Source organism: Anopheles merus, chromosome 3R, assembly GCF_017562075.2.
Source record: "Anopheles merus strain MAF chromosome 3R, AmerM5.1, whole genome shotgun sequence".
Classification (NCBI taxonomy): domain Eukaryota; kingdom Metazoa; phylum Arthropoda; class Insecta; order Diptera; family Culicidae; genus Anopheles; species Anopheles merus.
Genome location: NC_054084.1, coordinates 47,989,557 through 48,017,422, shown reverse-complemented (window position 1 = coordinate 48,017,422; position 27,866 = coordinate 47,989,557). Strand labels below are relative to the sequence as shown.

Genomic DNA, 27,866 nt, shown 5'->3' with positions numbered 1-27,866 from the left:
GAACTGGTGTTCGATCTGTGTTCTGTTGGTGTGTAAATCGTACCTACACAACTGAATTCATCGAACGCGTTCGATCTGATCTGTTAGTGTTCGATCTGTGTTCTGTTGGTATGTAAATCGTACCTACACAACTGAATTCATCGAACGCGTTCGAATTGGAGTTCGATCTGTGTTCTGTTGGGTATAAATCGTACCTACACAACTTAATTCATCGAACGCGTTCGAACTGGCTCATTTGTGTTCGATCTGTGTTCTGTTGGTATGGAAATTATACCTATACAATTCAATAGATCGAGCCCGTTCAAACGGATTAGTCATTGTTCGCGAATGAACTGAACTGAATTGATTGCGCTCATCATGTTGATCCATATTTAAGTAGTTTTTTTTAATAGAATCCTTAAGTGTGTATAAGGCATGGGGTAAAATATATGCAGGAGAGATTTTTGCTCGTATTAGTTTTTTACATGCTAGTTTTTGGTCGGTTTTGCGATGGATTGTGTTGACCAGACAGCCGAGTGTTTAATGTTTTTAAATGATTGGTTTCAACCGCAGAATGAGTACTTCTTTGGCTACAGTATGCGCCTATGGTGGGTAAATGAAAAAGATAATGAGCGCTCTTTGTGAATAAAAACCTCATGAAACAAAGAACGAAAGAATCGTCGTTCGCGTTCGGTTCTTTTTGGTGAGCGAACTAGTTCGTTCGCGTTCGGTGAAAAGAATCGTCTTGCCCATGCCTAGTCGGAACTACGACCTTGTTGACAATAAGATCCTGTGGGTAGACAAACAATAGTATAGTATGTATGCAATGCGGTAAGGATACAATCACAGCTATTGTTTGGTAGCGTTTCATTGTAGATTCATACGCAAAGTAAAACACTGCACTTCAGTAGCAAACAATTGTAGGCCATCATTCTGGAAACATTAAGGGAACTGGGGGTAGTTTCGACACATTAAGGTTTTCTCCTGATTGCAATACTTTAGCCAATGTAAACTTACTAGTAGACATTGAAAAGGCTTTTTGATTCATTATATACCATCTTACGAGAAACTACGGTTCCTGGATTGATTTTATTGGCAGTAGTGCAAACAACCAGCGTATTGTATGGTTAGGAACAGAATGAATTTATTTCAGATAGAAACTTATAATCACAGTGAAGCATAGGCTACTATGATTAAAGTTATTGGTTATACAAAATATCGGCATACTATAAACTCATAACACTCCTCCTTAAGCCGATTATTTTGTTATACCCATTAATGTCCGGTTACGTTCTAATTTAATGCGTTGTAGTGGTTTCGTTAATCTGCAACCTGATCATCGGTATTCAAATAATCGAGCTGCACAATTTTTCGATCCAACGCATCTCATATAAAATGATGTCTAATATCAATATGTTTGGTTGTTGGTGTGTATCCACCATTTTTAGCAATACATATTGTGCTTTGATTATCACAAAACAACTTGATTGGGTCATGCTTACCAAACTGCGTTACAGGGGTTTCGAGGATTATATAGACATGTTCAGCGAGTTGTAGATTCGTTCAGGCATATAATAGACTCTTTCAGGGAGATATAGAATTGTTCGGAAGTAGGTGTAGACATGTTCGGTTATACTGTAGAGCTGTCACTTTCGTACCCCTTGGACTGCAAGTTGGATCATTCTCATCAGAAGATAAACAAACGATTTTCGAAAAAATATGCTTTTTTCAACTAATTTATGTATTAAGCAGCTTGGAGCTGCTGACTATCCTACTATGGGGGGGGATCAATTAGTCACTGAAAGCCAAGCCCACAAGTGGGTACAGGCAGGCCTTGACCGACATCGATTGTTGAGCCAAAGAAGAAGAAGAAGATATGGATATATATATATATATATATATATATATATATATATATATATATATATATATATATATATATATATATGGAGCAACCCCCATGCTTAGCATAATAAGCGAACAATGGTGTGTCGCCTAAAAAAACCTCTATACGGGCTAAAACAATCAAGCCGGATGTGGAATGTCAAATTAGACACAGCGCTCAAGAAGCTAGGCTTGAAGCAATCGAAATACGACACGTGTGTCTACTTCAAGATTGACAATGGCAACATTTTATTTGTTGCAATCTATGTGGATGGATTATAGTTTTTTTTAAATAACGTGGACATGAAAAATCAATTGAAGGTGTAGTTGAGCAATACGTTCAAAATGAAAGATCTCGGACCAGCAAAAAGTTGCCTAGGGATCCGCATTACGTATTCGGAAGATGGAATAGCGCTGGATCAGGAAGGCTATATTGAAACAGTCTTAGCCAGGTTCAACATGCAAGATTCGAAAGCCACGTCCACTCCGATGAACACTTCCATCAAACTTACGTCGAAAATGTCGCCTCAAACGGAAGAAGAGCTGGAACAAATGGCAAATATACCGTATCAAGAAGCCGTAGGATGCCTAATGTATCTTGCTCAATTTACCAGACCTGACATCCTGTTTGCTGTCAACCAGCTGAGTCGGTACAACACCAACCCCGGATCAAGTCACTGGCAGGCCGTCAAACATTTGATGCGGTATCTCAGAGGGACATCTTCTATGAAGTTGAAGTATTTCTCATCTGGTGATAATAAGATCGTCGGCTATTCAGATGCTGATTGGGCCGCTGACACAGATGATCGTAAATCAATAAGTGGATTTATATTCAAAATCCAAGGAGGCGCGGTTTCTATGAGTTGCAAACGACAAGCAACTGTGGCGTTATCCACATGTGAGGCAGAGTATATGGCATTATCTGCAGCTGTACAAGAAGTGTCCTGGTGGCAGGGAATCTTACAGGGTTTTCGAGGATTATATAGACATGTTCAGCGAGTTGTAGATTCGTTCAGGCATATAATAGACTCTTTCAGCGAGATATAGAATTGTTCGGAAGTAGGCGTTGACATGTTCAGCGATTCTGTAGAGCTGTCATATTTTTTGTTTACACACTGTGCCGCAGGGTTCAATTTTTCTTTCTTAAAAGTCCTAAAAGTAGCTAATACAGGGTTTTCGAGGATTATATAGACATGTTCAGCGAGATGTAGATTTGTTCAGGCATATAATAGACTCTTTCAGCGAGATATAGATTTGTTCAGGCATATAATAGACTCTTTCAGCGAGATATAGAATTGTTCGGATGTAGGTGTAGACATGTTCGGTTATACTGTAGAGCTGTCACTTTCGTACCCCTTGGACTGCAGTTTGGATCATTCTCATCAGAAGGTAAACAAACGATTTTGTAAAAATATGTTTGTTTTAACTAATTCCTGTATTGAACAGCTTGGGGAATGATTATTAGCTTCTTTTAGGACTTTTAAGAATGAAAAATTGAACCCTGCGGCACAGTGTGTAAACAAAACAACTGACAGCTCTACAGAATCGCTGAACATGTCAACGCCTACTTCCGAACAATTCTATATCTCGCTGAAAGAGTCTATTATATGCCTGAACGAATCTACAACTCGCTGAACATGTCTATATAATCCTCGAAACCCCTGTAACGCAGTTTGGTAAGCATGACCCAATCAAGTTGTTTTGTGATAATCAAAGCACAATATGTATTGCTAAAAATGGTGGATACACACCAACAACCAAACATATTGATATTAGCCATCATTTTATATGAGATGCGTTGGATCGAAAAATTGTGCAGCTCGATTATTTGAATACCGATGATCAGGTTGCAGATTAACGAAACCACTACAACGCATTAAATTAGAACGTAACCGGACATTAATGGGTATAACAAAATAATCGGCTTAAGGAGGAGTGTTATGAGTTTATAGTATGCCGATATTTTGTATAACGAATAACTTTAATCATAGTAGCCTATGCTTCACTGTGATTATAAGTTTCTATCTGAAATAAATTCATTCTGTTCCTAACCATACAATACGCTGGTTGTTTGCACTACTGCCAATAAAATCAATCCAGGAACCGTAGTTTCTCGTAAGATGGTATATAATGAATCAAAAAGCTTTTTCAATGTCTACTAGTAAGTTTACATTGGCTAAAGTATTGCAATCAGGAGAAAACCTTAATGTGTCGAAACTACCCCCAGTTCCCTTAATGTTTCCAGAATGATGGCCTACAATTGTTTGCTACTGAAGTGCAGTGTTTTACTTTGCGTATGAATCTACAATGAAACGCTACCAAACAATAGCTGTGATTGTATCCTTACCTATATATATATATATATATATATATATATATATATATATATATATATATATATATATATATATATATATATATATATATATATATATGTAGAAAGGGTATAGGTTCATGAAGTTCGTTTATTGACTGTTCGCTTCGATTTCCCGATTGCTACTGCTACCCCTCACACTTTTACACTCGAAGTAAATTTCATTTCGTTCCCAATCGACAAATTATACCAGGGTTGTCGAACCCATTCCCACACGGCCTTTCCTGACCTACATTCGTCCCGAATGTTCCCATGGCTTCAACGCATCCGCAGCACTAGTGGTCACTCTAGGACCTTCATCACTATCATCTAATTTTCTCATCTCATATCGCCCATATGGCATTTTCTTAGTTATTTCATAAGGACCATAAAACCTTTGCTTAACCTTCTTTCCTGTGACAAATTGTGTTACCGGCAGAGCTACAATATCACCCACTTGATAGATTCGTGCTGGTCTTCTGCGAAGATTGTAATACTTCCTGTTTTCTTCCTGTATCTTCTGAATTCCATCCCTTGCACATTTTCGCCATTCATTACGAGTCTCTTGAAAATTATTTCGCAGCTCCTCTGCCAATAGAGTAGTTAATCCTACACTTTCTTTAGTCCTCATTTTCACTCCTTATAGTAATTCAAACGGTGTTGTTTGTATCGCTCTTTGCCAACTATTATTCAATACTTTCTGAACGTTAGTGACATATTTGTGCCATTCTTCTGGATTCTTAATAGAAAGTTTCGTCAGTACCGGTATGATCACACGATGAATTCGTTCGACTTGACCATTACCTCTAGGAATCCCTGTCGCTATCGTATGTGTCTCTATTCCACGATCTTCACAATATTTTTGAAAAGCTCCTGACGTGAACGCTGCTCCACGGTCAGAAATTATGCGCCTAGGATCTCCGAACATAGTAGCCACTACTTCCAATTTCTTCAAAACTTCCTGCGCTGATGTCGTCTTTGTCGGAAACATCCAGACAAACTTGGTGAATGCATCAATAATAGTCAAAATATAATTATAAGATTTTCGAGTCGAAGGCATGGGTCCCAAATGATCCATATGAAAAGTATCTAACGGTACATCGCCCTTAGGAATTGGCTGCAAATGACCTTCCGCCTTTCCTCGCTTCTTCTCACTCAAAATGCACTCAACACAATTGTTAATACAGTCATTAATCTTTTCTTCAACATTCGGAATGTAATATTCTTCCTTTAACCTCTCCATAGTTTTCTTCACTCCAAAATGTCCTTGTACATGCGCTCGCCTAAGTATTTCTACTTCCATGGAACGTGGTACGTAAATTCTTTTGTGTCCGCCTGTTTCTTTATAAAGTAATCCATTAGCAAATACGAAATTACCACAGTTTCCTCCATGCTCTATAGTGTGTACTATTTCACAACATTTTTCGTCTTCTTTTTGAGCCTTAATCATCTTCTTACAAATCAATACCGATATCTTTAACACACTTACTCGTGATAATGCATCTACATGTTGCATTCTCTCAGCGGGTCGATGTTCAATATCAAAATCAAACTCGGCTAATACGACAAGCCATCTACTAACTCTTGCATTGACTACATTCTTGTTTAGTGCTTGCTTGAATGCCACGCAATCCGTAATGACACTAAACTTTTGACCTAACAAGTAGCATCTAAACTTTTTGAGAGATTCAACCACTGCTAATCCTTCTAATTCAAAAGAATGATAATTCTTTTCCGCTGCGTTTGTCAACCGGCTATAAAAATAACATGGATGACACTTCCCTTCTTCATCATACTGCATCAAAATCCCTGCCAAGGCGTCTTTGCTTGCATCCGTATGCACTTCTGTTTTACGACCTAATTTAAAAATGTGCAAAACTGGATATTCCGTTAGTATTCGCTTCACTCTCTCAAATGATTCCATTGCACTACGTTCGAAAATAAATTCAACTTCCTTTTTTAACAACATCGATAATGGCCTCATCATATTCGCAAAATCAGGAATAAATTTCCGGAAGTAATTGGCTAAACCGTAAAAACGCTGAAGCTGTTTCACATTCGTCGGTACGGGAAAACTTCTTACCTTTTCCACTTTCTGCGACGATGGTTCGATTCGCCCTTCGTAGATTTGGTATCCCAGATACTCGACACGTCGTTGCAGGAATACGCATTTCTTCCAATTGAATTTCAGGCCCGCGCTTTGCGCTACATCCAGCACACGCCTGATCGCTGCTAGCCCCTGCTCCTCGTCTCGCGATGGGATGATGACATCATCGACGAACACCAACATTACTCCTTCATTTATCAAGTTACGGAACACTGAACTGATAAATCTCCCGAACGCACTACCACTCGTACAAAGCCCAAACGGTGCACGCATAAACTCGTACTGCCCTTCTGGTGTTACAAAGGCTGTGTACTTTCTACATTCTTCCTTTACCGGTACGTGGAAGTATGAGTTCTTCAAATCTAAAGTGGTGTACACTCTAGCATCAGCAAGCTGATCAATTTGATCCTCTATATTCGGCATAGGATAGGGATCACGAACGATTCTCTTGTTTATCTCACGATAGTCGATGCACACCCGATGAGAACCGTCTTTTTTCGGAACCACTACCACTGCACTCGCGTATGCACTTTCTGAAGGCCGAATAATATCGTCACGCAACCATTGTTCGATCTGCTCCCGAACAACCTTTCTTTCCAACGGAGCCAACCTACGCGGATTCATCCGAACAACACTATTGTCCTGCACCACAATATTTAGCTCACAATTGGAATTCACTTTTTCAACGGGTACATAATTGTTCACTATATTCGTTACCTCTTGTCGCCACTCACATGGAACATCCAACTCATCACGTTCACATGAAATTTGAAAAATCCACGATGTATTCTCTTCCATGTTTTCACCATTGCCTGTACCACTGGTCTCGCTTTTATCCACTTTTTTACGCTGTATCGTTACGCCCGTATTGTTAATCACAAAATCAACACTTCTAAGGAAATTCATTCCTAATAACATCGGTACCTCAAGTGCCGCATCAGGAACAATGTCAAATCTTACCTCACATTCTGCTTCGCCGACAGTTGCAAAGACAATAGCTTCTCCTGAAGTGTTTGTTACTTTGCCACCCAGACCGCAAAGCCTTTGTGTCGTTGGGCTCCACTTCTGCAGATTTTTTGGAATCAGCTTATGCACGTCTGATCGTAACAATGTCACTTCACTACCTGTGTCGACAGCCGCATCGTATTTTTCGCTCGCTATTCTTACTGGAATACTTGGAAGCTTTTTCACCAGTAACACGTTTTGTTGGTTGGTCGCTCGATCATCTTTTGTTGTGCATTTCGACGACACATGTCCAAACTCACCACTCTTGAAACATTTCGGTCCGCTGTTCTTACGCACACACTCAGAACTACGATGACCGGTTTCACCACAATTGTAACAACGAACTTTTGTGCTCATCGTCTTTTGTTTGGCGACGGTATTCTGCGAAGCATTGAATGTTTTTCGGGTCGCTCCTTTCTGAATAGCACGCTCTCGAAGTTCAATTTTTACTTTTAATGCACTGATCGTACGCACTTCATATAAAGCAGCTCTCTGCGTTTCGTCATCCGTGATTCCATCTATGATGTACTCACATATGCTCTCCTCGTCCAAATCTATCTGTTTAGCAATGCTTTGCATTCTATAGATAAAATCAAGCGCCGTCTCGTCCTTTGCACGTCGACATGTTGCTAGCTGGCGATGAACATCGGAGGGACGCGCTCTTTTCCCAAACTCGACCAAAAGTGCTTTTTTCAATGCCGAAAATGACGTTATGTTGCAAATCGTAAGTAAGAAATTCCGCGCACTGCCGGTCATTTTCTTGCGACACATGATGAATTTTTGGTCATCGGACCATTTTGCCATTCGCGCAACCGCTTCAAATTCATCCATCCACACACAGAAATCGATCGTCTTATCGGAACCGTACGTAGGAATACTTTCCTCTACATCTCTAAATGAATAAGGATGCATTAACGTTCTTACCGACGAATCCATTTCATTTACACCTGATGCCTGTCCCGCATCTTGAATTGATTCTGCATCAACATCATGAAATTGCTCCATGTCAGCCGATCCTCTGCTTGATGTTTGCTGTTCATGTTCCACCAATTGCATCGCCATCTCTTCCTTGGACCTTGGACCACCTTTCAACTCACATAACCGAATAAGTCCCGTGCGCGTATAGTCTTGTATGAGAATCAACACTCTTTCTTCCGCCATTTCGCTTACTTCACCTTTACTTCACGCACACCGAACTTATTTGCTCAACACGCGCGCCGTCTTTTCGGAACGCTTTTTTTTATTCACAATCACGCCACCTGCGTTCTTTTGTGCTACTACGAGCGCGCCGTCAAATGCACTCCTCTCATACGCACAAACACATACACGAGAGCGCCTCTGATCTCACACAATGACGTTCATACACGTATCGCACAAACACGTCATCAGATAATTGACACAAAGCGTCTTAGTTAAGCGCCTTTCTTATGCCCGCACGCAAACACCATCATGCGCGTTTTGCACATGCATACAGACAAACACGTCGTCATACGCGTTCTCGTTTCTTAAGACGCACGTCGTCATACATAACCGGTACCAAGCACGTCGTCCTACGCACTTTAGCACACATACAAACACGCCGTCATGCGCGTTTTGAACATATTCACAAACGCTTCCTCTTACGCGCTATCGTCTTTAGAATGCGCGTCGTCACACGCACCAAGCAGTACCAAGCACGTCGTCCTACGCACTTTAGCACACATACAAACACATCGTCATGCACGTTTTGAGCACATACACAAACACTTCGTCTTGCGCGTTATCGTCTTTAGAATGCGCGTCGTCATACGCACTCCCAACTACCGGTACAAAGAACGTCGTCTTATGTTCTTATGCACACATACAAACACGCCGTCATGCGCGTTTTCCTCTACCGTGTAAGCACGTCGTCATACGCACATACACTTATTCCACGATGCGCGTCGTCTTTACGCACAATCGTTTTCGTCTTTTTCACAATCGCGGTTTCGCAGTCTTTTCTCGAATTATTGAATCCTTCCCGGACGAGCCCCCATGTAGAAAGGGTATAGGTTAATGAAGTTCGTTTATTGACTGTTCGCTTCGACTTCCCGATTGCTACTGCTACCCCTCACACTTTTACACTCGAAGTAAATTTCATTTCGTTCCCAATCGACAAATTATACCAGGGTTGTCGAACCCATTCCCACATATATATATATATATATATATATATATATATATATATATATATATATATATACATATACATATATATATATATATATATATATATATATATATATATATATATATATATATATATATATATATATATATATATATATATATATATATATATATATATATATATATATATATATATATATATATATATCCTGATCTAGATCACCTTCCCGGAGAAAAGCGGTGATGGCATCCATCTGATCTACCATAAGATTGTGTCTAGCAGCCAGCGCAAAAATGTATCTCAGTGAACTGTGACGTACCACTAGCGAGTACGTTTCGTCGTAGTCCACCCCCATTCGCTGAGAAAATCCTTTGATCACTAACCGTGCCTTGTAGCGGTCGATGTTTCCAGCAGCATCATAGTTGGCCTTGAACACCCATTTGCACTTAATTGCTCTTCTTCTTTCTGGCAGCGCTGATAAACTCCACATGTTGTTTTCCATCAGCGCCTGGTACTCTTCTTTCATCGCTACCTTCCATCGTTCGGAGTCGTTACGCGACAAAGCATCCTGATGGCTAACAAGATCGTCATCTGTAACTTCCCTCCTGGCGTTGAATTCGGTCATGGCAATACCACTAAATTCTCTAGCTGCTCGTGAACAGCTTTCCTCTGTTTCCTCAGCATTGTTTATTCCTTCCTGGCTCCGGATCGCTGTCGATGAACCACTACTTTGGCATCTGTTGGATTCATGCAGAGAAGGAAAGGAGCTAGGTAGTCCTTTTGTTGAAATTATGAAATCATTGTACTTGCCTGGCAATTTGTGCTCCCGACCGCTGCGCCTCAACACCGGTGACCTTGGTGGATATGAATCTTGTCGCTGTGGGACCACGGGGGTCACGTCGATCACAGAATTATCAGCAGCATCATCAGAATCAACCAATGTTCCATTGAATTTTCGCTAATATCTCCAACCTCATTGGAAAAATTCATTGAAGGCTTCATCGTTATCGCTATCTTCTTCACTCGGCGGTGTTTCAGTCGAATTATAGCTCGGTGCAAGAGAAATCGTCTCTTCGTGTTCCAAAAGAATCATCTGTTTTACGTTCGAGTTTTCTTCGAAAGGAATAGCGACACCTTCATCGATGAATTTCACTTCCCGGCTGATGACAATTTTCCTGGACCTCAAATTGAATAATCGATACCCTTTGGTATGTTCGTAAATTCCGGTGAAAATGCACTCTTCTGACTTCGGATCCCATTTTATTCGATATAGTTTTGGTACTAGGACCATCGCACGTGTTTCAAATATCCTTACATGGGAAAGGGTTGGTTTCTTTCCTGTCCAGGCATCGTCCGGAGTTACTTCGTTGCCTTTGGTTGGGGAACGATTCAGCAAATATACAGCCATTGCCACAGCTTCCGCCCAAAAATGTTTTGCAAGCTTAGCCATGTAAAGCATGCACCTTGCACGTTCTACGATCGATCTGTTCGCTCGTTCCGCCATACCGTTTTGTTCCGGGGTGTACGCATTGGATTTCTGATGAACTATTCCGTGCTTACTCAGATGTTTTTTGAATGTAGCATTTACGTACTCTTTACCGTTATCTGTTCGGAGGACCTTAAGCATTCTTCCGGATTGCCGTTCCGCCATTGCGTGGAAATCCTGGAAAACTTACGCAACCTTAGATTCCGATTTAGTTTTTAAAAAGTATGTCCACATCCGGCGGGATTTATCGTCAATTGTTGTTGTTTGTTATCCGGCGCTACAACCGCTTTGCGGTCTTGGCCTGCCTCAGGAGTGTCCGAAACCGCTCACGGTCTCGCGCCTTCGTCTGCCAGTCCGTTATCCCGGCCTTAATGGCGGACGCCTCCACGCCATCTTGCCACCTCAATTTGGGCCTACCACGCCTCCTCTGTCCTTGTGGACGGCCTAAAAAGACTTTATGGGCTGGGTCGTCCGTTTCCATGCATACAAGATGGCTAGCCCACCGGAGCCTGGCGAGCTTGATACGCTGTACGACAGTGAAGTCGCCGTACATCTCGTATAGCTCGTCATTATAGCGGCTCCTCCATTGTCCTTCCACACATACGGGGCCAATTATCCTTCTGAGCATCTTCCTCTCGAACGCGGCTAAGAGGGTTTCGTCAGATTTGGACAGTGTCCATGTCTCAGAGGCGTATGTGAGTACTGGTACTATATAGGTACTATATAGTCCCAGCTTCGTCCGTCGCGACAGGTTCTTTGAGGTGAACTGCTTTTTCAGGCTGTAGAATGACCGGTTGGCAGCCTTGCGCGCAACTCAGCTTCCATGCTATTGTCGTTGCTGACCTTTGACCCAAGATAGGTGAATTGTGGGACGACTTCGAACGTGCGTTCACCTATCTGTACATCACGCCTACGTAAATTCTGATTATTTATTGGTAGGCCCGCTGATGTTGCCACCATCAGTTTGGTCTTTGCCTCGTTTATCTGCAATCCGAGGTCCTCTGCCGCCTGCTCGATCCCTTGGTAGGCTTCTGCTACATAGGAGAGCCGCAGACCAATGATGTCTATATCATCAGCGTATGCCAGGATCTGGGTTGACTTGTAGAAGATGGTTCCCGTAGTCTCCACCCTCGAGTCGCGGATGGCCCTCTCTAGTGCCAGGTTGAATAGGAGACAGGCAAGCCCGTCTCCCTGGCGCAGACCTTTGGTGGTAGCAAAAGGTCCTGAGAGTTTTCCATCCACCCTCACCTGGCATGTGACGTTGGTCATAGTCATTCTAACTAGCCTTATCAGTTTGGCCGGGATTCCAAATGAGCTCATAGCGTCGTACAGTTTTACTCTTGCTATGCTATCATACGCGGCTTTAAAGTCTATGAAGAGATGGTATGTGTCGTTTCTATATTCAGCCATCTTCTCCAAGATCTGCCGCATGGTGAAGATCTAATTAGTGGTTGATTTTCCGTTTCGGAATCCTCTTTGATAGTTTCCGACTATCTCTTCGACGTGCGGGACAAGGCGATCCTGAAGGATCAGGGAGAATATTTTATAGGCGGTATTCAACACCGTAATACCCCTGTAGTTGTTGCAGTCCAACCTACCTCCCTTCTTGTATATGGGGTAGATGATGCCGAGATTCCAGTCACAAGGCATCGATTCGCTATCCCACACCTCAGTAACAATTTGATGAATCTCGTTTTCTAGTCGTGCACCTCCATTCTTGACCAGTTCGGCTGCAATTCCGTCGGTTCCGGGTGCCTTGTTATTTTTCAGCCGACGGATAGCCTTTCGTGTTTCTTCTATGCTAGGTGGCAGTAGCATGACACTATCTGCTAGTGGCGCTTCTAGCTGTTCGTATCGTCAATAAAGACAATAAAATAACGGTTTCCACCTAGTGACTTAACCTCCATCGGCCCGCAGATATCAGAATGAACTACAGGGTGGCCACTCAACCGGGAAAACCGGGAATTAGCCGGGAATTTTATTTTTCCGAGAAAAACCGGGAAAACCCGGGAAATTCTTCAAAAAAACCGGGACATTATCATAAACTTTTGCTATCACTGTTTACCATCGTACAAAGTGTATTTTAAATTATTGGGATGTTTTGTATATTGTTCCCAACTTACCATAGGCCAGCAACATCACACCAATGTGTAAGGACAACATTTTCCGTTTCTCACATATGGTACGCAAACCTTATTTCCTTGACTTCCGTTATCACCTCTAGTTTAGACAGCGGTTCTCAGGTTGATATCATTTATACTGACTTTAAAGCAGCCTTTGACCGTATTTCTCACCCTATCCTTCTTGCGAAGCTATCCAAAATGTTTTTCATTGACTCACACATTCGTTGGCTTGATTCGTTTCTCAGCAATCGCTCTTTTCGTGTTAAACTAAACTCCTGTTTTCCTTTTTCCAAATCCTTTTTATCCAAATCGGGAGTGCCTCAATGTAGCGTGTTGAGTCCTTTATTGTTAGTTTTATTTATTAATGATGTTAACTCAGTCATTCCACACGATTGTTTTCTTTGTTATGCAGATGACCTAAAGATTTTTAAATCTATATCGTCTGTTGGTGACTGCGTATTGCTCCAAAACACCCTCAACCGATTTGCATCATGGTGCTCATCGAACCAGCTAGTTCTATGCCCCGAAAAATGTCATGTCATGTCCTTCAGTCGTTCACGTTGGCCCGTTACGACTGCTTATAACTTCGAGGGTATAGCAATAAATCGTGTACTTTCGGTAAAAGATCTTGGTGTAACTTTCGATAGCAGGCTATCATTCCTCGATCACATTGACGTTACCGTTAATAAGGCTCGTAAAACAATCGGTATGATAAAACGTTTTTCAATCCGCATAACCGACCCTCTGTGTTTAAAAGCGTTATATTAATATTCGAATAATTATTCGTTAGTAAGACCGATTTTAGAATACTGTGTTGTTGTTTGGTGTCCCACCTCATTTACATCGATTGACCGCATAGAAAGAGTGCAGAGATCATTTACTCGGTATATTGTCAGCAAAATGCCCGGCTTCACGTCAGATACCCTACCGGACTATGAGCAAAGATGCCAGCTGTTGGGTCTGGACTCATTGGAGAAACGCCGTCACATTTCCCAAATAATGTTTGTTGCCTCGCTCATATCTAATGCTGTGGATTCACATATCATTCTTTCATCCCTGCATTTCTATGTTCCAATTCGTTCCTTACGCCCTCGTGCTCCTTTATTTGTTCCAAATCGACGCACTTCAGTTGGTTTAAATGACCCTTTATTACGTGCTGTGAGATTGTTTAATTCCTTCGCACACCTGTTTGACCATCACCTCTCCTTAACCATCCTTCCGATCCATCCTCCGAGCAAATATTTAATAAGTTTAGTTAATAGGTATGTTGTTAAGAATTCAATTCAGCCAGCAGTTATGTAAAAAAAAGTACTATACTTCTCATTCGCACTGGTGCAATACTTACGTTCACCGATATCGGTTCTTGCACATTTCGGGTATGGTGTGCCTATTCGTTCTACCTTGCACTCGTCTTTTGTTATTCATTTCTCGTGAAGTTGCGGTCGTGTCGAGTTTATCGGTAGATTTAGTGGGCGATCCCAATTTTTGAACAGAACTGATAATTTTTGTTCCCTTTAGCAATTTTAAGGCTACCCAATCACACATCGCCTGTACATTGGCATATTGCATTTTGGTTTCGGGCCTCTACCTTGATTCCGCCCGAGTGACTGGGTTCCCACACTGGCACTGATGATTGAGGTGGCGTGGCATCTGCAATCCGATCGTTGCTCCTTTGTTTTATTATCACATAAAGTACAGTTCCCGTAAAACATAGTCAAGAAAGTGTCCCAAAATTAAGAAACCCACTGAAATCTCCTGTATCTATTCGTGAGGTGCATCATCAGCGTCGTGCGAGTAACAGCATAATGAATGGCTGCTGTTTAACAGGAAATCCGTTCTTCGCAGATTTGTATGCTTTCTCCAGTGGCTGGTTGGTCCATGACTTCCGGTTACCCTTTTTTAAGGTTATGTGATGACATCTGTAAATCAACAATTGATAGCAGATGAAAAATATCTTGGCCACGGGGTAAAGTCTTTACACGTTAGTGTCATGATGCAAAACCATCAAAAAGCAATATTTGTAATGTTTTTTTTTGTTTTTTCATCAGTTGTTTGCTCATATAAAACTTCCGAAAATATAAAGAATGCATATTTAAATAGCTTAAGATCCATAGTAGCCAAATTAGATCCACAAACAAGCGCATGATTGAAAATTAGTTAGTACAAATTTGAGTGAAATCATGCCAAAAATGGTTCTCAAATGTGTTGTCACACCTCCAGATTGGATACTATATTTTTGAATAATTCACTAATAAATTTTATCCAGTTTTCATGACAAGTGTCCATTTGTACCGTAATGCCCGTGTTTACTTACCATCCTGTAGATAACGATTTTTGAAAACGTATGATATAATAATTTGGAATTGAAGTATCGATAAAACCGGCACACGAAGCATAGTGAACCGGGAAAACTCCAAAAAAAAATCCGGAAAAACCGGGAAAAACCGGTAAATTAAAATCCTGATTCGAGTGGCCACCCTGGAACTAAATCTAATATCTCAGCCGCACGCGATCCTTCCTTGCTGAATGGGTGGCGACTATGTTTGCCCATCGGACACACCTTACAGTCGGCCATACTTCCTCCGTCGATATTGACTCCATCTGCCAATCCGTTAGCGAGGCTGCGCACACCGTTGATGTTTAGGTGTCCTATCCGTTGGTGCCATAACTCCAAGCTTCCTGTAGATGAAACCGCCAAAGCATTTTTCTTACCTTGCTTGCGTTCTTGAAGCTTGAAGAGGTCGTTTTCATGGCTGCCGGTAGCTACCATATCGCCATCTTTGCCAATCACTTTGCATCCATCGTTGTTAAAAACGACAATGTATCCTTTCCTGCCGATCTGGTTGACGGACAATAGATTCACTGATAGGTCTTGCCTGCATCCACGGCTACGTAGATCCCGTCGTCATTCTTTGTTGGCTTTACCACGCACCAAAGATCTTCGAGCTCAAGGAAGGTTTTTACCGCAAATTTCCAAGTGTCCCAATTTTCTCTACCGGTAAGACGTTTGATGCCAGGAAAATTCGACGAAACTATGATACTACCTGCAGCGTTTGAGGATCCGGTGGAACTTGAATTCATCTTCGGTTTCTTGTCACTTGATTGAAAGTTACACTGCTTCAAATATCGTACTATTCTGGGCTCATAACCTATTGGCAGTAGTGCAAACAACCAGCGTATTGTATGGTTAGGAACAGAATGAATTTATTTCAGATAGAAACTTATAACCACAGTGAATCATAGGCTACTATGATTAAAGTTATTCATTATACAAAATATAGGCATACTATAAACTCATAACAGATTTCGATAACATCCTATAACAAATTTTACAAAAAGGTTCTCATTTTCAATCTCTCACTATAGAGCGTTACTTTTTCACTCTATAGTGAGACGATGTTGGTTAGTGAGTTTATGTTAGGTGCGGATAGCTTGGATGATTTTTGCACCATGTTGGTTTTCTTGCACACTTTGCACCGACATAGCGATTCATCGATGTAGGCGTGGGACAAAAAACGACAACCATGTTTACCTCAAACAAATATACGAATATCGTCCATATGTATGTAAAGTTGTGTAATATGTATGAAGTGATCTAAATAGCACAAAGATGAAATAAGTACAGGTAAGTTTCAAATTAATTGCAGCAGCCTCCCTGGTATATTGGTACGTGTAACCAGTGGATCGTGCGCCACCACCAGACTAATATCGTTATTGCCTGCATGCTGTACTGTTGATGTTGAGATTGCTGCAGGAAGACACCAAAATAACCAGGACCCTACAGGAAGCAGTCTCATTTAAAATGCTCAATTATCTGCGTCACATATTTACCCTTATATTATCTGAGGAAGTGTCCCAGAATCCTCTCTTATTGTAGCACGCAAACGTGAACCACGTTTGTGAAGACTTTCACCAACAAAATCTGGACCGGTGCTCCGTTGAAGACTCTGAGCAGAAACGGCTGCTGCGAGCTGTCAAGCTCCTCAAAGCGCTGCGATTCATTGATCAGCACCGGCGCGAAATGACGCCGCAGAAGAAGCTGACGATGTTTCCGAGCCGCAGTTAGCCGACTTTGTGCAAATGTGCGACCAAACCTGCTACAATCTGCCTTATGCTATTGATGTGCGGAGCCTTATGGGAGCACTCTTATGCTATCGATGTGATGAATCACATATTAGCAAACGTGAACCGAATGAATAACGAACGGTGTACGATGTAGTTACTGCAGCAGTGAATAGCTACGGTTTGACTTAACAATCTATCCTTGATGAACCTGGTGGCACCGGTAAGTCGTTTCTGCTCAAAACTATTCTTGCGTACATGCGACGCCAATCAAAAATTGCAATCTCAGTGGCTTCGAGTAGAATTGCTGCTCTGCTGCTAACCGGGGGATGTACGCTACACTCTACATGCAAGCTATCGCTCAACCTGGAGGCTAACAGTTCCTGTAACATCCGTGTACAGTCAGCACAGTCTGAATTGATGCAACAGGCTTGATCGTTTGGTTGTGTCATTTGAAAGAAGAGCAGATTACTACTCCCCCTTGACAAGGATGGAACACATACGCACAACCACTTATCGTATGGAACGAGACATCCATGAGTAGCCGCTATGCTCTTGAAGCTCGCGCCCTCGATCACGGCTTGCAGGATGTTATAGGAAATCGCCAAACGTTCGGAGATAAGGTGGTGCTGCTATGTGGTGACTTTCGGCAGATACCAACGTCTAGGTTCTGCAGCAGTGCATCCGGTAGAGCATGCTGTGGGGCAAATTTAGGGTATTGCTCAAGGTATTCAAGATGCTGAAGAGCGGAAAGCTCATATGCCCCATAAAAAATATTGCGTAGCCCTGTAATCGGGCCATTTTAACTAGTTTATAAAGAAATAAAAAAGGGTGTTTTATGTTGCTTCAAGACTGGAGTGCGGGTAACACACCACCCCATGATGGGGTAATGTAATGGGGTCGACACCATGATGGGGTAATATCGACACCTTGTGGGGTGATTTCGACACATTGGTTTTAACTGTTTAAAATAACAAACTCTGATGGCCGATTTTTTTTCATGGAAAGTCAACAAAGTATATCGTACCAATTTTAAGACAAGTTAACACAAAACATCATCGAAATATGCAAAAAAAAACAAAGTTACAGGCAAGAACAAAAATTTCATTACAAGTAGCATGGTACCAGACTCCATATAGTAGAAGCCGCGGAGATAGGATCTGGTTTACGGAATGAATCGTTAAGATTCCTTTAAATAAATAACCTTGCAGGCAGTATCTTCCAGCACTATTCTTCTTTTTTTCATGAAATCGAAGGGTGTTCAATTTTATTTTTCTCTCCCAACTCGAAAGCCAAAAGTCGAACATCGTTCAATGTGATTCCATACCAACTTTTTTTTCTTCATTTAAGCCTAAACCGACATAAAGTAAGCCTAAAATACATTCAAAGTTATAATAATAATAATTTAAATAAGCCTAAACCATTTATTGTACATGTAAAAATACATGTTTAGAGTCCAAGTTTGGCAAACGTTTTATGAGAGAATTTTAAAGCTTCTTCGGTATTTTTAATTGCGTGTTTGCTCTGCTTGATCATTACGTTTGTTGTATATAGTTAAGAGACATCTGTATAAAAAAAAGTTAATATGCTACAAATAAGCACTACACTACTACCAAGTAGGGTGTCGATTTTACCCCCATTGGCCGCACAAGTTTTAGTGACATTTTATACTATATAGTTTAATATAAAAATTACGACCTTTGATACAGAACTAATCAAAAGTGTTTATAAAACAATACTATTAACACAGAAACTATTATTTTGTTGAATTAACGACATAAGTCCCAGAAGATAAAAATTACATCGGCTGTCAGAATCAGAACCACCATGTGTTTATTTTGTTGTTTTTTGACAATTGACTCAATTTGAATGTGACTCAAATATTTGAAACAGTTTATATAAATAATGAATACAAATGTTTTTCTTCAAAAAGTTTATTTAATACTAAAACGGCAAGGTGTCGATCTTACCCACAGTGTCGAACCAACCCTGACTTCCCCTACCGTTAGATGACGCTGTGTTGTTGCTGCAAATTCTTTTAACTTTAAGTAGAAAGGAAAAATTTCATGTTCGCTCAAAGATCAATATTGTCTGTAAGTATTGATTATTTTCCCTTTTAACACCACCATCGTGTACACCATTTGGTCGATGAACCCAGGAAGGAGCGAGTAAATTTATGCAGAATGATATTTATGACAAACAAAACATCAATCGTACACTAATTTGAATGTGCAAATGTATGAAACGACCTTTTTTGTGTTTGCAGAGAACTTTGCGACTGTTCATTGATCCGTAAGGACTGGGTGGATTTGTAAAGAATGTGGGTATATTAGTGTGTGTGCGGTTGGCTGTTTAAACACGTATTCAAATGAATAAACAATTTTTTGGAATAAGCACAGTGAAAACAAAATAGTGTATGCCGGTTAGACCCTTTCGTGAAGTGACCACAGAGTGTAAAGGAGCGTAAGGGGCGTAAGGGTTAGATAAATACGAGAAAGGAATGTTAAATATAACACGTTATGTTATGCATAAATTACATTCGTACGTTTTCTAAGCATTCAACCAGTGATTGTTTAAGTAGCACCTTCGTACTCTGTTACTCATTTTGACCAATCATAGAGTCTTTTGTGACGAAGCAAGGCTCGAATTTCTGAAGGTTCTATTAGAATTCCACCGTTTACCAATCGTGAATTCCGATCCGTCTCATACCTTTCGTGCGTAGTGCTACCTGATTCCGTTTGTGGCTCACTTTTCGCACATTGGGGCACATTTTATTGTGGAAAACATTGTGATTAATCGTGGAGCAGAATATCCTGGCTTCGGGTATTTTGTGCTTTATTAAAAAAAAAGACTTTTAGGCTTTTCGCAAAGCAACAGGAGATGTTTAAGGCCCAATTTGAGTTGGCAAGATGGTAAGAATGTCCCGGGATAACAGATTGGCAGGCAAAAGCCTGAGTGGTTTCAGAAATTCCCGCTGCCGGTCCAAACCGTAGAGCGATTGTAGTGCATGATATTCTAAGTAAGTAAGTGTTTTGTGAGATTTATTTAAACAATAAACTTATCACACGCTCGATCACTATGCAGACCTTGGTGAAAAAAGGTGTTTCCATACAAACAAATAAATGTTCTGCCAGCCAACTAAATATCCAAATTCAATTCAAAACTATACCCACTATTAAGCGTCCAACTATCGAGCTCTGACTGTGACAAATATTTTGAACGAGTTCTACGGGATGACATTTGCAGTAGGTTGGAATGCGGAAGAAATTAATATACTTCTACAATCCTGGTGTTGTGGATCCGTTTGGGGTGGATTAGGGGTTCTCCATTCCATCGTGGCCCATCTACGTGGAGTATACTATCAGTGGCAGTACTGCAATGTGCACTTTGCCATAGCTTTTGAATTTCTTTACCGATTGTGATTTACATTTAAATTGGGAATGCTGCAATAATCTATCTTTCGAGCAGCGACGGATCTAACGGTAGGCGCACTAGGCGGTCGCCTGGTGCCCCACCGCTTTAGGGGTCCTGTAGACCGATAGTCAATAGCAGGGGCTTTTGTTCAAATTTTGAATCATCATGTAACATTTCTTTATTCAAAATCTTTGATTGAATACAAAAAATCAAAGTAATCAAGGATATTCACTGAAATCTGTTTTTTATTCATTCAAATAAATGCAAAAGTTGTTTGTGTGGACAATATTCATGATTGATTATAAATGTCAAATCAATACCCTTAAGTAATGTGCTTAAAAGGTATCCCATCTTAAGTGTTTAATTTAATCCACTGTACCTCGACGGGAAATTTGAGTGATTGCTTGTAGTAAGTGTGATAGAGATACAGCAGGAGCTCAATAGTTGATAGCTTTAATCAAACCAAAAAACTGCTTGATACTGCACATTCAGTATGATATGCCGTAATTAAAACCGTGCGTCAAGACATATCGAGACAATTTCACGCCGCGAAAACTAGCCAAAATCAACACTGCTGAAACATATCACGCTAAAATATATGAAGTGGAATTTGGGGCAAGTATTTCATAGGGACAAGAGTGCCATACAGCATTTTTTCCATAAAAACCTTAGTTAAATGATCAATTGTTTAATACCGATGGTTACGTTCCAATGACTAGGTATACTGTAATTATAATTTCATATAGAACAATCGATTTTTCTCGTTGTTTTGAACGGATTTAAGTTGGGTTTCAAAATTGAGCAGAATATTATAGTTTTTTTTATCAAACCAAATAAGCTCTTCAAAATCATGGGAACAATGAACCGAGAAAATAATTACACCACCGTAAAGCTGAGAAAAGGTGATTTTTTTGTGAGATTAGTTGAAAAAAAAACTTTCTTTTTGTCACTGAAATATCCAATTTCAAAAAAGTTACAACTTTTGGGGTTTATTGGTGACTCAAGTAGGTGACTCAAACACTAGTGCCACAAACGTAAAAATTTCCAATTATCTAAGAAATACGTTTATTTTAATCAGATAGTCTTGACCCATTCGGGTGGCACTCTTGCCCTGTAGTCCAAAAAACAACGTCTTTTTGGACCCCTTTTTTTCAAGCTAAAATCTTTTATGAGTGAGGAAATAGATGTAAAATGGTTATGAGATTTAAATCGGCTTTTGACAAACATGTTTTAGTGAGTTATAACATGAAATGCTTAAGCTGGCACACTTGCCCCAAATTCCGCTACTTCATTGCATTCCTGTATGATACACATAGCTTAAAAATATTTGCCATGAAACAGATTGTTTTTGTATGGACGAATATTATCGAATGTTATCGATTTCGGCTGCATGCTTTACGGCGTGATGCTATTGATTGCGAAATGGCTGGTTGGTTGGTCTGGTTAGGTAGAATTCAATGTAAATACATCGTTGACTATTAATTTCATCTTCTTGAACCCTGAAAAATTGATCAATATTTTTGTTTTAGCTTTGTCTGTAAAATTTGGCAATAAAATTGGGTGTTGAAATTAAATTATGAGCAATAAATAATTATTAATAGCCATCATACTCAAAAATAAATACACATAATCAATAAATAAATCATTGTTTAGCGATATTTTTCGGATGAACAACTTGGCTGATTTGACCCTTTAACTGATTTTTTTACCTTTCACACTTTTTTAACTTTTTTTTTAATTTTAATCAACATGAAACTCACAACAATTTCGAAATATTTATTTCTATTCCTTTTCGTCTCAGTTTGACTGGAAACCACAAATAATTGAAATCTTATCTTGCTACTTTGTTCGTTTGTTTTGTGTACAAATTATCAACACTGTGCTATTTTTGTCAGTTTTGTTCCATACTTTGCTTAAGCTCCTCAATTAACCGTTTTTTTGTATAACAATCATACCAAAGGTGCACAATACACAATTTGAAAAGCTCATTTCCTGTTACGCTTGTTACATTTCCTGGTTTTTTAAGTATGTAAACTGTTTAAGAACTTCATTGTTCGTTCTATATGAAACATATTTCCATGACGCACAGCAAAATTGAGTTCTGTTTGAAATACATTAGCAAATTTTTTTGTAAAAATTATATAAAAGCAGACGGTGAACATTGTTTTATACCCATATTAGACTTTAGCAAGTAGGCTATACCTGTCGTAGGCCGTCATGTACTTAATGGAAATAAATCTAAGTGATTGAATTAGTTGCTCTAAATTATTACTAAATTACTGTAAATTACTACAACAGGCCATACACTAAATTATACTAAATTACAATTTATTCTATCAAAATTAACCAACGTGTCACTATTTCATTAAACATTTCATAAAAGCTAAAGTAAGTTTTGCATTTCTCACAATCCAACAGAAGCGCCTTATAGACCGATCCCATCATACTAACAATAGCCAAGGCCATGAGTGGCTTAAGCAGCCATACACAGACAGCAATTTTTTTGTATTATTACCGTACATTTTTGTACCAAATATTATGTATAATTATGTTATCATTATCACAGTCATGTTTTTTTTGTGTTTTTTCTAATAGTTTCGATCATTGGTTGGTCCTGAAAAAAACATCAAACAGATAAATGTTCCGTACCTTGATAAAGTGTGTTGCATTTGTTTTTTTATTTCTTCTTTTTTATTCCACGGACGTTTGACCAAAAGTAAGTGTCACTGCGAAATGACGGCAAAATTGGCCAATTATACCTTCAAAACCCATATGGTTTAATTAACGTTCATCAACAGCACATGTCAGCTCGGAAATATACACCAATACATTTCCATTTCGAACGGTGGGTAGAATGCAATTAGATGCATATGAAGACGTTTGCTTTGTGATTGCAACACGAAAGATTGTGTGATGGGATTTGTAGGACGTAACACACACATTGCATGCAAACACACGTGCACACGTCTTTCTTGGTTTGTTTAGTTTTGTTTAGTTTTTTTTTTATAGAGACTGAACCAATTGGCCTCTTACGTCTCTTTACGTCTTTGTTGTGATTTGAGGTGGACACAATGGTCTCACTTATTGTTCGCTATGGCCAATCGTATTTGATCACTGGTCGGTGGAAATACGTAGGTCGGTTCAATTTCGTTGAAATCAATGTAAATCTTCTTGTGGGGCTGAAGGTGCTTTGATATCTGCTGGAACGATGGCCGCTCGTTTGGATCTTCACGCCAGCACTGCAACATCAAGTCGTACACATCAACTGTGCAGTTTTCAGGTCGTTCCAATCGCTTCCCTTCCTGCAAGTAGGCAAACAGCTCATGATTGCTTACGGAAGGATACGGATAGCCACCTGCAAGTAGAGTAAAACACATACATCTTTGATCATTCATGTGGCCAATGTATACTGGTGCAGTAAAAAAATCACAATTCCTGTAAGCCGAGGTTGGAGAATGTTCATGTTCATTTTCAATGTTCATAAAATAATTGAAAGTTGTTTCAAATCTAATCTGAATTTATTTCAGATTTTATTTTATCCAGCTTGATTGCGTTGGCTTCTACTTGCATATTATATCAAGTACTGTTCAAAGATGGACAAGGACAAATGTTTGTTGGAACGTGCATTTCCAACCAACTGTATAAAACGAACCGATAAAAGTTGCCCTAAAATCATTAAATTAAGCGGTCTTGGATAAGTTTCAGAAAGTTTACAAGTGTAATTAAATTTTCGCGCAAATGCTTACGGTTGTCCGCGGCCGCCACGTAAAAAATGTTGACCTTTGTCTTTCAATAACGATTTGTATTCGTTTTCATGCCCTCCCGGCCACTCTCTCAGAGAATCAAATCCATGGCCTGCGCCATGGAAAACAAACACACCAAGTAGCAGAGAAAGTGATCGAAATCTGCAAAATCGTGCAGAAAAAAAACTGATCATGCAATGACGCAGCATTGTATGCCCAATTTTAGATTGCCCAATCTATGTGCCGTCTTAGAAACGGATTAGGAAAATTGATGGAAGCTTTAGTTGAAGCATGCCTACTTCGGGGAATGTAACAGTGAACGAAATAAAGAAGCACAAACACGAATCGCCACATTACTTATGTAAATCGTGCGTTTATCCTTCGCTAAAGAAGCATTGTCTTACCAAGTATTGGGGCTAAGGACTTGCGTCATTTTCGGCAATTTTTAATGTTTTCTACAAATTTGTATTATAATTGTTAGCTTTGTAGAAGAAAACCATGCTGCTAGGGTGGATAACTGGCAGAATGAATGTTGAATGTAGTTGGTTCAGTTTTTCTCTAAATCGCATGATATTTTTGATTACCCAAGAATGGAGGATGGAAAATGATTAAAAATGCTCGAAAATGTATGGTGAATATTATAAATACAATTGTTTGAGAACCAGTGGACCAGTAATTTATTTTAGTATAAGTTTTCTGTTGTCAAGTAAAACGTTTAAATCTGGGTTTAGATCTTGTACGGACTGAGCAAGAAAAAAGGTTTATTTGTTTTTTGTTGTATAGAACTGAAGTTCTCGTCATTATATTCTGTGCCTAAATTAAACTTCTGTTAATCTAGATGTTCAACAGAGCAAGAACTTTTAGAACAAGGGTAGGCAAACTTTTTACCTAAAAGGATAACTTGTTGAAATTGATGAATATGCGGGCCTGCGGGATTTTCAAAACAATAAAAAAAACTTCTGGTAGTTTTAATTGTTTGGCTAGAGGCATGCAAATTGTTTAAAAAATAGTATGTGAATTTAATTTTTAAATGGAAAAATTATTTTGTTAAAAAGTACTGATTTTTAAACTTATTCAAATATACAATTGTTTTTCTTTTTTTTTTATTCAGAAGGAACTCCTTTGCCGTGTTACTTATCCTATCCAAAGGTTCATTTATTGCACACTTTCCAATACACTGAAACCGACGAAAAAGAGCCCTAAACTGGATGTTTTTCAATCGAATAGTGTTTAGAATAAAACGCAACGATGTTACATTACACGTGTGTCATTTGTAAAATAGGTAGAAAACATGCACCTGCTGCCGCACGCCAATGGTGAACAAAACACTGTCAAAATGATGGCACGATGGAAAAGGCAATTTCTTTGTTCCGATTATTAAACAGAGTATTGAAATAATTATTTTTATTTATAAAAAAGTCAAAAAATTTGCCATGCAAATCGTGAGAATTGACTATATTTGTTTGATTTCGATCAAAATATACAGTTAAATGGTTTACAGGGCGAAATAAACCTTATCCGATGAGGCACTATTCTCAGTGATTTAGCTGAGAAATCCGTTCGTTTTAATCGAAATCAGTCGAAATATTTTCATTTGCGTAAAAAAATCGAAAAAGCTGCTCTTTTTTTTTTTTAAAAAAAAAGAAATATACGGCAGAAATGCTGAATAATGAAAATGTTAGTTTCCATCAATGTTTTATAAATATTTGAAAAAAAAACAATAATTTATACAAAGTATGCAAATAGTGGGTGGTGTGCAAAAATTAGAAAATTACCCTAGATATTGTTAATTTATTTCGAAATAATGCCACGGACAAACTGAACTTTATTGTTTCTACTGTTTATGCTTCTAACTAAATTATTGTACGAGGACGGAGTCCACAACGGAGTATAACAGTAAAAAACTACCACTATCAGATGATTAAGGGAATCGTTATACACGGGCAGTAAGTTTTCAATTGCAATACAATGTAATTTCTCTAGAATGTAACGATGAGGATGACATAATAGATTCTTCGTTTACAACTAATTATTTACTATACCCGATTGCCATGTTGTGAAAACACTTTAACTTGAATTATTGTTCTTGAACTTAATTCATGATACAACATTATAATTATGTCATTTCACTATACTAAATACATTTGTGTGTGTGATAAATCTCATCAACTTGAATTGAAATCAAGTGCTATTGTTTAAAGCAAATCTTCCTGCAATAAAATGTTGACTAATCGTATGGCGCTAGTACCAAAGATCGGGTCGAAATTTGCCAAACCTTGATAATGACCATAACAAGGTGAAAAAAAAACATTCACAAAGGTGAATGTGCATGGAGTAACATGGCATTTATTTATCGCATATTGTTGATTAGTAGTGTGCGGGTTTGAAATGAGAGTATTTGATATTTGATTATTACTCAAAGTTTAATTACGACAATTACGAAGGAATAGTAGTTGATTCACTGTAAAAACACCACACATCATTTAATACTTGAATTCACATATAATTTTTGATGGAATGGAACATCAAGGCCATCTACCATCAGTCGGGTCACAAAGAATTGGATGGTTGGTAAAGAATAACGAGATTAATTTTTGTTTACGTTCAGTAAGCATATTACAGCTAGCTTTGGAAGAATCCTACAAAGCTTACATTTTAATCAATCGCTGCTCTTCTGTTTAATAATATCTTTTAACCAAACAATTTTATTAGCATAAGGGGATATAAACATAAGGGTAAAAAAAATTTACATTAAAAAAATATTTGTAAAGCTTGACATTTATTTAACAAAAAACGAATGATTTATCTGTTAAAGGCGAAGGTTGTTGCGCTAAATAAGAAAAATAATAAATCTTCCATTTTCCATTGCGTTCGTTGAAATTAATGTAAATATGATGTAATTAGAAAACTATTTCGAAGGTTTCACAACGAGATTTATACACAGCCGTTCGTGGCGTGGACCGGCCTCAGCCTCAGGTACAAGATATACGATACAAGATACAAGATACTAGATATAGGCCCAAGCCCTGTATCGACTGAGCACACTATATGCAGGACTAACTATGCTGCTATGGTTAAACAATCAAATCACCGAAATTCTACTCAACGACGACGGCTGTTGCAGAAAATAAGAAAATGATACTTTTGTTTGAATAACAAAACACGTCGCAGCTGTTACAATTTGTTTGATAAGATTAATAGAAATTACTAGAAGGTGAATATTTTTAATCGTAAGGACTGTAGGGGATCCGGAGAATAAAAAGAAATGAAAAACGTTGCAAGTTTTCGTTAGAAATATTTAAAGTGTAAATGTCATTTCCGTACACAAATGCAAAGCCCTATTCAAAGCCTTCAGCAAATTCAAAGGAAACAAAACCATAAACTACAAACCACAATAAAGATATCATAATTATTGCAAACATAATGCAATATGGCAATTAGTGGATAGTTGCTCCGCGGCTACGATGCCGAACAGGATTCGATTCTCGCAAGAATACGCAAGTTTTACTATCCTGTTTTAGGCAAATCTAATCTTTGAGAGCCAAGCAGTCTTCTACGCGT

At 39.1% G+C, this 27,866-nt stretch overlaps 2 protein-coding genes and 1 pseudogene across 4 annotated transcripts in view; 1 reads left to right on the top strand and 2 right to left on the bottom strand.

Moving 5' to 3' along the window:
* Positions 1 to 193: 193 nt before the first annotated feature.
* Positions 194 to 9,392, bottom strand: LOC121597712. The gene is made up of 2 exons (XM_041923723.1): positions 6,300 to 9,392; positions 194 to 769 (listed from the first exon to the last, which is right to left on the bottom strand). Exons 1-2 carry the CDS (start codon positions 8,487 to 8,489, stop codon positions 692 to 694), a joined length of 2,268 nt encoding a protein of 755 aa, XP_041779657.1. The 5' UTR covers positions 8,490 to 9,392; the 3' UTR covers positions 194 to 691.
* Positions 9,393 to 17,593: 8,201 nt separating this feature from the next.
* Positions 17,594 to 17,665, top strand: LOC121598140 (annotated as a pseudogene).
* A 5,408-nt stretch (positions 17,666 to 23,073) lies between these two features.
* LOC121597709 overlaps positions 23,074 to 27,866 on the bottom strand; it is a 45,668-nt gene continuing 40,875 nt past the window's right edge. For all 3 annotated transcript variants that reach the window (XM_041923715.1, XM_041923713.1, XM_041923716.1), the window contains one exon: positions 23,074 to 23,917. In XM_041923715.1, coding sequence (XP_041779649.1) covers positions 23,640 to 23,917 — 278 coding nt within the window. In that variant the 3' untranslated portion in view covers positions 23,074 to 23,639. The remainder of the gene's footprint in view (positions 23,918 to 27,866) is intronic.

Excerpts from the sequence above, each read along its gene's own strand:
- LOC121597712 (XM_041923723.1), bottom strand. The coding sequence starts at position 8,489 with ATGGCGGAAGAAAGAGTGTTGATTCTCATACAAGACTATACGCGCACG. Across the intron at positions 770-6,299 it reads CGTCGCAGAAAGTGGAAAAG|GATCTTATTGTCAACAAGGT; the intron begins GTAAGAAGTTTT and ends GTCTACCCACAG.